At 40.3% G+C, this 12,298-nt stretch overlaps 1 protein-coding gene across 1 annotated transcript in view; it reads right to left on the bottom strand.

Moving 5' to 3' along the window:
* The window catches only part of LOC102831973 (centrosomal protein of 192 kDa-like), a 228,395-nt gene that overhangs the window by 192,653 nt on the left and 23,444 nt on the right, over positions 1 to 12,298 (bottom strand). The window contains exon 4 of the mRNA XM_006876586.1: positions 1,002 to 1,057. Coding sequence (XP_006876648.1) covers positions 1,002 to 1,057 — 56 coding nt within the window. The remainder of the gene's footprint in view (positions 1 to 1,001; positions 1,058 to 12,298) is intronic.

Genomic DNA, 12,298 nt, shown 5'->3' with positions numbered 1-12,298 from the left:
AAAAAAAAAAAAAGTATCTATGTATCTATCTAAGAAGACAGACAGACAGACACACACACACACACACATATATATATGTTAAAGCACTTATTTTTGTAAGTTGAAAAAGTAGTTTATATTTTGTGAACAAGTCTCACAAAGATGATATTACCTTCCTGAAACCCTATTCCATTTCTACATCATAGGGTCCTGCTGGGATTGTCAGTGTTTCTCCTCTATTTATGCATAAACACACATTCATATATACACACATACACACACAAAAGACCCAAGTTCATAAATTAGATAACCTGATTCCATTCCACCAATAGGGAATGATTCATTCAGTGGAGGGCTTACAATCCAAGTACAATTAAAAGTTGCCTTTTGTTTTCTTTTAATTTATCCTGAAAGAAAATCATGCTATTCTTTTCCATCACAAATTTTAAGTGCAGGCTAGGGTTACCTACAAATGAAGACAGCCTGCTTATCATTCAATGAATCACTGAGTACTATACAAAAATAAATCCTTGTCCTCATGGAGCTAACTTTCTAGGTGGAGTCTACATAGAGTGAAGTAGACACAAAGAAAGAAGCAAAGTGACATAGACATTCTGACAACACTGAGTCAAGAAAACAGATTGCAATGAGTTACTTACCCTTACAACATTCTAGTTACTTTTTAAATTGGATTTCTATTATTTACAGGTATTTACACCTAATTTATATTAGCATTAGCAAAGGGAATAATTAACTTTTACTCTATTATCTCTATCTCCCAGTTGCCACTGTATCTATTCTGATTCATCTCAATGTTATGTATGTCAGAACAAAATTGTGCTCCACACAGTTTGCAACAGCTAATTTTTTCAGATGATTGCCAGGCCTTTTTTTCAATGCATCTCTGGATGGATTTACACCTCCACCTTTTTGGTTAGCAGATGAGCACCTAAACTGTTTGTACCATGCAGGGACTCAAACAAAACACCCCATAAATTGATAACAAATATATAAAAGAATACCTCATGTTCCTTATGATTCATCCACGGTGACTGTAAATAAAAATCGATAGGTGAGTCTGTTAAAAACAAAACAAAAATAGAGAAAACCAGTTATTTCATCAAGTTAACACTAAAAAATACCTAAGATTAGAAAATTAATAAATACTTCTATTATAAAGTAGAATAGCAGCACTTTTAAATGATGGTATAGAAATCTATCAATAGTCAGCTACATTAAAATTTGTTAGGGTGGGAATCAAAACTCAAAAACTGGCCTGCACATAATGTGAAAATCTAATTAAGACTTTATAACTAAGCTCTGTTTTAAAAAGATGTGAGGAAGAATGAAGTTAGGGAAATGATACCATTCGTAAGCAGAGACAAGCCCAACAGTAGTACAATCTACAGGATGCATCACCTGGCTTTTTCAACCAAGCAATAAACAAAGAGAAAAGAAGGAAAGGTTGCACAATCCTAAAAGTCTTGAAAGATATAAGAACAAATGCACTGCAAGATAATATAATCTTACTCTGGACCCAATTCAAGCCATTCAAAGGAGATATCATTAAATTAGAATATGGATTGAGATATGGTTGTTGTGGTCAGGTGTCTTGGAATCGGTTCCAATGAATAGCGATGCTATGTAAAACAGAACAAAACACTGCTCAGGTCTGTATCATTCTCATAATTATTGTTATATTGGAGCCCACTACAGCTGCCACTGTATCAATCCATCTAGTTGGGGGGGCGGGGGGGGGGTCTTACTCTTTTCCCAAGCAAGATTTCTTCTACAGGGACTGGTCACTCCTGACAGCATGTCCAAAGTATAAGAGACAGTCTCACCATCCTCATTTCTAAGGAGCTTTCTGGCTATAACTCTTCTAATACAGATTGGTTTGATCTTCTAGCAGTCCATGCTACTTTCAACATTCTTGTGCCAACACCACAATCCAAATGCATCAATTCTTCTACTGTCTTCCTTACGCACTGTCCAACTTTCACATGCATATGAGACTACTGAAAATTCCATGGCTTAGGTCAGGTACACCTTAGTCCTAAAAATGGCATCTCTGTCCTTTAAAACTTTGAAGAAGTCTTTTGCAGCAGATTAACCTAATGCAATACATTTTTCTGATTTTCGGACTGCTGTTCCCAGAGCATTGATGATGGAGTCAAGTAAAAAAAAAACAAACACACTGCCTTTCGCAACTTCAATCTTTTCTCTATAGATCACAATTTTATTTACTGGTCTAGTTTTGAGAATTTCCATTTTATTTATATTGAGATGCAATCCATACTGAAATTCTTTATCTTCTTCACTAAGTATTTCAAGTTCTCTTCACTTCATAAAGATAGACTCCTTTGAGGAGTACCTTCCAGCCTGAGGGGCTCATTTTCCAGCACTATACCTGACAATCTTCCACTGCTATTCATAACATTTTCAGTGACTAATCATTTAGAAGTGGTCTTTCTGTCCTTCTTCCCAGTCTGTCTTAATCTGGATGCTCCAATGAAACCTGTCCACTATGGGTGACGCTGCTATTTAAAATAACAGTGGCATAGCTTCCAGCATCACAGCAACACTCCAGCCTCTACAGTAGGACACAATGACAAATGAGTAGTCATCACTAGAGGCATCAGATGATAACAAAAGAACTGGTACGTTTTTCAGCTGTATGGTAATTGAACTATGGGTGCACAAGAAAATGTCTGCACTGGAACGGAAGGTAGAGAAAAGAATAGCCAGAAATATCACCATAGAAAGCTTGTAAGTCCGTCCTCTTCCTAAAACTGATTGGAATATCTAAAATGGGGCTACAATGTGTCCATTAAAGGAGGTTTCCTGAGGAGCCTGTACATTACACAAGACTACAGATGGAAGCCTGAACCACATCCAGACCTTCAGAGACAGGAAACTGTCTTCTTGAAAGGACACACAGACCAGCCTGGAACAGCCAGAAAACCAGAAGACGAGTCTCGAAAGAAAGACCTACAGGAAAAATACAAAACAAGAAGGACAGTCCGACTGTTACCACAAGAACAAGCAAGTCGCTTGCCCAGGAGACAGCAAGGCAAGTGGTTGAGTCCTCTCAGTGCAAACCCTCTTCCAAGACCAAGATGCAGTGGAAATATACGCTCTGATTGGCGACCACACATGTCACCCATAAGGAGAAGCAACTGATGAACATCAATGAAGCGGCAAGCAAAGTCCTGCATCGATCAGCAGACTACTGGGAACCCGGGTGGAGACTTGGTCGGCCAGCAGCGAGGCAGAACCCGGGGACTCATGGGCTCAGAGTCAGAGACACAGCCACAGAGGACTAGACTGGGCAGCAAAGCGATCAGCTAATAAGAAGAGGGCAGACAGACGAAAGAACACCCACACTTGCTGATGATACCCACTTGATCTGGCTTCAATGACTGGATGAACAGAGCTCAACCCGAAGAAGAAAGAGGAGGGGGAAAAAAAGAAAAAAATAGTGTCACGTGATACAACTTGATATACTTGACCTGCACCTATAAATGTAGTAGCTCAAAAGAGGAAACAAATCCCTACTCCAAGAATTACTCCCACCCTCTCCACACAAAGAGTAGATAGGGATGGGCAACTTGAACATTGGCTACCCAAAATGTGGGGAGGGATACAAAGGTAAGAAGTCACTGGCTTACAAGCTTTCAAGAGGGAACCTAGATCCGCAGGGCGGGGAGGATGGTAGAGTCTTCAGTGAATAGTACCCAACCTGTCTAGGAAGGGCTGATGAAAAGAAATGCAGATGGGTCTCTTGTGATGCAAGGGCAAATAACTGTTATCAGGACTGATTGTGAGGACTGGAAATGTAAAGGTAGATATGTTATAGCAAGGAGGGGAGTGATTAACCTTTCAGTCTAAGAGCGGAGAGCCCTGGGACCCATCACTGGAGAAGAGCGGGCATCGAGACCCCACCCAGAGAAGCAGTGTGGCCTGAGATGGAGACAGAGAGGATGACATGAAGAGATGGAGTGGCTGAGGACTTGAGATCCAGAGAGAGAAAGGGGCTGTGTGCTGAGAACTGAGGGGGGGCTTGCAGGGTATACCCTTTGGTTGGGTGATGATGCATGTATGGGGTGGTAACTATGGCAATGAAATGATGTATGATAGAATGAATGTAAAACTAATGTTCCCCCATGTAAACTATCACACAATTTAAAAAAAAAAAGAAAATGTCTGCATTGTTAGAGATGCATACATAGTAAAATTTGTAAAAGTGAAATGATACTGTGGAGAATTTGTTTAAAATTTTCAGAAAAAGGTAGTAAACTAGTAAACATTCTTGCTGTTCTGTGCAATTTACCCTCATTTTCTTTATCAAAAATTGTTTTGTTTTGTTTCTTTTATCTTCCTCTAGTTGAATTCTGATTACCAAGCCATCAAGGCTAGATCAAATTGGTACTATCTGACAGTCTGGACATTCTTGTATGTCTCCCCTCACTTCATATCAGCTGGATATGTCACTCAAAGTTAATGTTTTTGAATTGCTGTAAGATTCACAAATGATAACATTCAGCCTTTAAATACCGTACAAATCAAAGAAGCTTAGTATGTTCATTACAAAGTTATGAAACCATGTAAAACCTAGTGTGACATCAAATGTCCTCATAGAACTTAAAGAGGTGGGAAAGAGAGAAACATCATTAACATGAATGCAAGGTTGATTCCTATGAGATGGAGTCAGACATACCTCCATTCTTCAACCTTTCTACCAATTTCAACACCAGCAATCCTTCTCAAGGCACTTTCCACTTCTCTGCTGTGTTCAATAATTCCTAGCAATACCCACACAGAATGCACAGATCATACTCATGATTATGGGGTTTACTAGAGAAGTAACTGGTTACAATTCAGGATCAGAATCAACATGACAATGACAGAACAACTCAGGAAACAGTTAAATGATCAGGGCCAGTTTCTCCTTGCCCTCTACTCTTAGCCCTTGATCTGGTCTCTGCCTTGCTTGGCAAGTGTTACAAAGTTTTTTAGCTTTGGCAATAAGTACAGGAGATACTCCACTGCACAACGAAGCCTCCTACCCGTAAGTGTTCCATTCTCTCATACCATCGGTCCATGTATCCACTATAGTTGCCTCATTCTGTGGGCCAGGAAATCTACCATGACATTTCATGCCAGTCTCCTGGTTCCTGCTGTCTGGTACCGCTGCTGTCTACAGTGTAATAGCTCTCCAGTGTTACAACTCTTCCTGTCTCCTGAGTCTAGGAGGCTTTCATGCAAGAATCCTAGGTTCACAAAATATGGTTCGCTACCAGATCTTCTTGATGGTAGTGAAGTATCCGAACAACACACAAACTCTGCGATTGGTTACCTTTAAGCAAAACTGACCAACCCCCTAAAAAGGTCTCATACACCTTATTTGCATGACCCACCCAGGCAAAGGTTCCATGTATCTTGTGTGCATCATCAAAACTGCCCAATCCCTTTGGTGGTCCACAAGCACCTATGGGCACAGCGTTACTCTTGGAATTACAAGACCATAGCTAGAAAAAACATTTTAAGCAGTATACTGCACTTCAAACAACAACAATCTAATTAATTTAAGAATATATTAATAAAAAAATTTTAAAAACAAACACTCTGTAATCATTAGCAATGAATCCAAACCCCACTTTCGCTAAGCCCATGCAAAATTTAAACTATCTATAAATTTTCTTATTTTAGTGGGTTAATGCGCCAGATTGCAAAACCATTTTGAACTGCAAGGTCAGCGGTTAAAGCTCACCAGCTGCTCCTCAGAAACCCTATACAGTGTCACTATCGTTCAGATTCAATTTGACAGCACTTAACAACAACAATAATGGTGTGGGTGTTGTGGGTTAATGCACCAGACTGCAAAGCCATTTGAAATGCAAGGTCAGGGGTTCAAGGTCACCAACTGCTCCTCGGAAACCCTATATAGGGTTGCTATGGGTTGAAACCGACTCAACAGCACTTAACAACAACAACATACATGGCAACCAGTCATCTGTCAGTTTTTCGTACTGTGGGGGCTTGCTTCTTGCTATACCTGTAGTATTTTAAATATCAGCAGGGTCAGCCAAGGTGGACAGATTTCAGCTGAGCTTCATTCAAGACAAAGACAGATAAAGAAGGAAAGATGGACTTCTTTTGAATACTTCGTCACTGAAAACCTTGTAAAGAGCAATGGAACACTGTCAGCACCAGATTACTGAATATTAAAGCACGACAAAGAGCACCAGAATATTGTCAGATACAGTGCCAGAAGATCAGCCCCTCCCGTTGGAGGTCAGTAACACGTAACTGGAGAAGAGAAGCCTCCTAAAAGTAGAGTTGATGTATTAAACACTAATGGCCAAAAGAGTTGTGGGATGACACCAAGAACATCATACAGGAAGAAAGCAAAAGTCATTATGAAGACAAGAAGGAAAAGATAAAAACTGGTATCAGAAGAGACTCAAACTCGCTCAAACTCAAACTGTTATGAGGTACATGAAGTAAAGCCCTCAGGACCTTCATTTGCATATGGGGCATACCTCAAATTGAAGAGAAACAGCTGTAAACATCCTTTAATGATCAGAACATATAATATGTGCAGTACGAATCTAGTAAAATTGGAAAATTAAATGGAATGCATATACATCAATATCCTAGGCATTAGTGAAGTGAAATGGACTGGCATTGGCCATTTTGAATCTGCCAATCATATGGCTTACTATGCCGGAAATAGAAGAGGAATAGTGTTACATTCATCATCAAAAAGAACATATCAAGATCAATCATAAACTACAACACTGTCTGTGAGAGGATAATATCCATATGCCTACAAGGAAGACTGGAGTCCTAGTGTGGCACTGTGGTTTAATGCGCCAGACTGCAAAGCAGTTTGAACTGCAAGGTCGGCAGTTCAACCTCACCAGTCACTCCTCGGAAACCCTATACAGGGTCATTATGGGTAGGAATCGACTCTACGGCACTTAACAACAATAACAAAGAAGACCAGTTAATACACTAGTATTCAAATTTACGCACTAACCACTAAAGCCAGTTTTCAGGATGTATTGATAATTACTGGCGATTGGAATGCAAAGATTGGAAACAAAGAGAAACGATCAGCAATTGGAAAATATGGTGTTGGTGATAGACATGATGCTGGCGATCACATGATAGAATTTTGCAAGACCAGTGACTTTTTCATTGCAAATACCTTTTTTAAATAACATAAAAGACATGGACCTCATCAGATGGAATACACAGAAATCAAACTGACTATATCTGTGGAGAGAGATGGTGGAAAAACTCCACATCATCAGCCAAACCAAGGCCAGGGGCACATCATCAATTGCTCATATGAAAATTCGGGTTGAAGCTAAAGAAAATCAAAACAAGGCCTCGAGAGTCAAACTATGACCTTGAATATTTCCCATCTGAATTTAAAGATCATCTGAGGAACAGATTTGATGTATTAGATGTACTGATGTATTAAACACTAAAGGCCAAAAGAGTTGTGGGATGACACCAAGAACATCATACAGGAAGAAAGCAAAAGTCATTAAGAAGACAAGAAGGAAAAGATAAAAATTGATATCAGAAGAGATTCAAACTCACTCTCCAGCATAAAGATGCAAAAGCAAATAGAAAAAGTAAGGAGGCACATGAGCTGAACAGAAAAATTCAAAGGTCAACTCCAAAAGACAAAGTCAAATATTATAACGAAATGTGTAAAGACCTGGAGTTAGTAAACCAAAAGGGAAGAACACCCTCATCATTTCTCAAGCTGTAGGAACTGGAGAAAAAGCCAAGCCTCAACTTGTAGTATTGAATTCCATGGGGTAAATATTGAATGCAGAAAACACCAAAAGAAGATGAAAGGAATTCAAAGTCACTATACCAAAAAGAAATGAACGATGTTCAATCATCTCAAGAGGTAGCATATGATAGTCAATGATCCTGAAGGTAGAAGTTCAAGTTACATTGAAGTAATTGGCAAAGAACAAGCCGCTAGAAATACAAATTGAAATCTTTCAAAAAACTGATGTGGCACTGGAGCCAAGAAATTTGGAAGAGTACTTACTACCTGGTCAACTTACGGGAAGAGATCTGTATTTGTGACCATTCCAAAGAAAGGTGACCCACTGGAATGCAGAAATCACTGGATAATATCACTTATATCCCATGAGAGTAAAGTTTTAAAAAAGGTTATTTATACAAAAACAGCTGCAATCATACACTGAAAGAGAATTTTCAGAGATTCAAGACAGATTTAGGAATAAGGGCCATCACTGCTGACGTCAGATGGATCTTGGCTGAAAGCAGAGCCTATCAGACAGATGTTCACCTGTGCTTTCTTGACTACGCAATGGCTATCGATTGTGTTGATCATGACAAGCTACGGACAACATTGCGAAGAATGTGTATTCCAGAAGACTTCATCAAGCTCAAGAGAAACCTGTATATAGAGCAAAAAAGAGTCCGCTGTTCAAACAGAAAAAGGGAACACCAAATGGTTTCAAATTAGGAAAGGTGTGCAACACGATTGTATTCTTTCACCATACTTATTCAATCTGTATGCTGAACAACTAATCCAAGAATCTTAATTACATGAACACCATGTCATCAGGATTGGAGGAATGCTCATTCACAACCTGGAAAATGCAGACAATATAACTTTGCCTGCTGAAAACAAAATCCTTACTGATGAAGATCACATACCACAGCCTTCAGTATGGGTTGTATCTCAATGTAAAGAAAACAAAAATTCTCACTATTGGACCCATAAACAACATCCATACAAATGGTGTTAAGACTGAAGTTGTCGAATACTTTACTTTGCTCTGATCAACCATCAACATTCATGGAAGCAACAGTCTAGAAATCAAATGATGTGTTACATTAGGCAAATCTGCTGCACAAGACCTTTTTGATGTGTTGAAGGGCAAAGATATTAGATTGAAGACTAAAGTGTGCCAACCCAAGCCATGGTATTTTCAATAGTTTCGTATGCATGTGAAAGCTGGACAATGAATAAGGAAGACTGTACAAGAATTGTTGCAATTCAGTTATGGTGTTGGAGAAGAATTTTGAAAGTACCATGGACTCTAAAAGAACAAATATATCTCTCTTAGAAGACGTACAGCCAGAGTGTTCCTTGGATGCCAGGATGGCCAGACTTTGTCTCTCATATTGTAGACATATTGTTGGGAGGGACCAGTCCCTTGAGCAGGATATTATGTTTGGTAAAGTGGAGGGTCAGAGTAAAAGAGAAAGAAACCAGCAAGATGGATTGACACAATGGTAACAACAATGGGCTCAGGTGTAGCATCAATTGTGAGGCTGGTGTAGGACAAGGCCCTGTTTCGTTCTGTTGTGCACAGGGTCACTATGAGTCAGTACTGACTCAATGGCACCTAACAACAACATATAAATAGACACATATACAAGTATAATTCATAAAAGCATTACTACTAGGGCTCCAGTTCATATATACATGGGTTTATTCTAAACAAACTATATTTAAACATATCGCTGCAATTTGTAGATGGCTTTAGACAAATTCTTTCAGTATTACACTTGTCTTAAGTCTTGTTACGGTACCTTCACAAAAGGTTTAATCACAACAGTGGTTTCCAGGAACTACTGGGCCAGATCAATTCAAGGCCGAGAAGTCAGCTCAGAATGTTATCCCAAATGTTTTGGGGCATTTGAAAGTGATAATCTTGATATAGTTTCTTGAAAACCACAAGGCATCACAGGAGCTTATTAAGAAAAACTTTTAAGAAAACAAAATTGGTGAGAAAAAGCAAGTGAAATTGAGTCAAGAAATTTTTTTCTATCACAACATTGGAAAGTAGAAAAAGCTGTCTGTGATCAAAGCAGGCCACAAGGAGGAAGGAGCAGAGTCAGGTAGGACAAGCTCCATGGTGGAGGTGCCAAAAATCCAGAGAAGGTGCTTTCACGGAGATGCTGCACAGATTTGGATCTAGTATGAAGTGCAGGGTATCAGTTTCCCGCACCCACCAGTAGAAAAATCAATGTATAAAGGAAAATACTACGATTCCAGATTTAGTTAGGACTCGGAACTCTACACCTGTGGAGCACTCCCACCTAGGCTACACACAAAGGGCTAAGCGACAGGCAGACTAACACAGTGAAATCTACACAGTGACTTGAAAAAGAAGTGTTGGGGATTCTACACATCTTTTCCTCCTGTGGGTGGGCGTACATCCCCAAAAAGGTCCAACACTGAGCCTACAATTTTCCCATGGCACAGACAGAAGGAGCCCAATTGGTACCACTGGCTGACCATTTGGCAGCTACTTATGAACGTCTGTGGACTCTGGAGCCAGCCCTAAATTTGGCCTGGGCAGAACCCTTTACTCCTGCCACTGGTGAGACAGCTACAGTTTTATTTTTGTTTTGGAGTGGTGGTTTTGTCTCTGTTTTTATATTGCTTCTGTTTTTGGTCTTTTTGATCACCCTTTTATTCTGGGGGTTGGAGCTTTTTCTCCTTACATTACACAAGAAGAGACACCAATTGTGGCTATATAGCCAAGCTACGATCATACCCCATAATATCCCACAATTCGGACAGGAGCCAAAAACAGCTGCTAGACATTACATGCAAATAGGGAGGCCTATCTCCAGTTCATATCTACCAAGAGACACTCAGTAAGCTTAACAACACATAAACATACATCCATTTAAGCATTAAAACTCTACCTAAGGGAGACAAGTGGCGGCACATCCCTGACCCAACAGCACAGGTGCAGGGGCTCCGGTAGTGGGTGGACAGTGTTGCACAGGGGGGGCCCCGCCTGGTAGACAGACGGCCCTTGGCAAACATAAGACTTTAGCCACCAACATTGTGGACTTGGTTTTTAAAGGGTTGAGCTGCTGGGGAGTTTTCCGTGTTTTGGACCTGCGCTCAGTTCCCTCTCTGGGACGGCGCCCCACGCCGCTGTGGAGCTTAGAACAAAGGGCCTGAGCAGACCTGTTCAAAGGGCGGGCACGCCCAGAGAGCCGGTGGGGCCACAGGGACTGGCACAGTCCTTCATGAGGGGTGGGGGGCCTTAGTGCCACGGGAGGTGTTGCCTACTTGGATGTAGGGAAGCCCGGGTGCCCACGGCACAGGGAGACAGAGAGAGGCATTTTTTGACGACTAGAAACAGGGATGCCATCAGCCACCATCTACTAATCCCGCCTTCCACCCCCTCTGCCTAAGCTAGCCCTCTGCCCAAACTCCGAGGCTCAGCCCTGGCCATCAAGGCACAAGAACCACATGATCATATTGATTGATGCAGAAAAGGCATTTGACAAAATCCAACATCCATTCCTGATAAAAACACTCAACAAAACAGGAATTGAAGGAAAATTCCTCAACATAATAAAAGAGCATATATACAAAACCAACTGCCTATATTACTCTCAATGGAGAGAAATTGAAAGCCTTCCATCAGCGAACAGGAACTAGACAAGGATGTCCTCTGTCACAGCTCCTATTCAATACTGCGCTGGAAGTCTTACCAAGAGCTATATGGCAAGACAGGGAAATTAAAGGCATCCAAATTGGCAAAGGGGAAGTAAAACGCTCCCTATTTGCAGATGATGTGATCCTATATGTAGAAAACCCCAAAGACTCAATAAAAAAGCAACCAGACCTCACTGGAAGATTCAGCAAAGTGGCAGGGTATAAAATTAACATACAAAAATCAATTGGATTCCTCTATACCAAAAATAACAGTGATAAAAAGGACATTAGGAAGCAACACCATTTACAATAGCCACCCAAAAGGTGAAATAGCTTGGAATAAATGTAACCAGAGAAACAAAGGACTTATACAAAGAAAACTACAAAACACTACTGGAAGAAAACAAGAGACTTACAAAAATGGAAGAATGTACCATGCTCCTGGATAGGAAGACTTAACATAGTGAAAATGTCAATATTGCCCAAAGCAATTTACATATATAATGCAATACGAATTCAGATTCCAATGACATTCTTCAAAGAGATGGAAAAAGCAATTACAAACTTTATATGGAAAGGAAAAAGACCCAGGATAAGCAAAGCACTGCTTAAGAACAAGAATAAGGTTGGAGGCCACTCAATCCCCGACTTTAAAATATACTATATGGCTACAGTGGTCAAAACAGCTTGGTACTGTTACAGTGAAAGGTACATAGATCAATGGAACAGAATCGAGAATCCAGAAATTAACGCATCTACATACAGCCAAGTGATCTTCGATAAAACACCAAAATTATGTCTCATGGGTAGGGGACACTCTCTTCAACAGATGGTGCTGGCAGA

The sequence above is a fragment of the Chrysochloris asiatica genome, unplaced genomic scaffold (genome assembly GCF_000296735.1).
Source record: "Chrysochloris asiatica unplaced genomic scaffold, ChrAsi1.0 scaffold00392, whole genome shotgun sequence".
NCBI classification, from domain to species: domain Eukaryota; kingdom Metazoa; phylum Chordata; class Mammalia; order Afrosoricida; family Chrysochloridae; genus Chrysochloris; species Chrysochloris asiatica.
The sequence above is the reverse complement of the archived record's forward strand: the minus strand, read 5'-3'. Positions and strand labels throughout refer to the sequence as shown.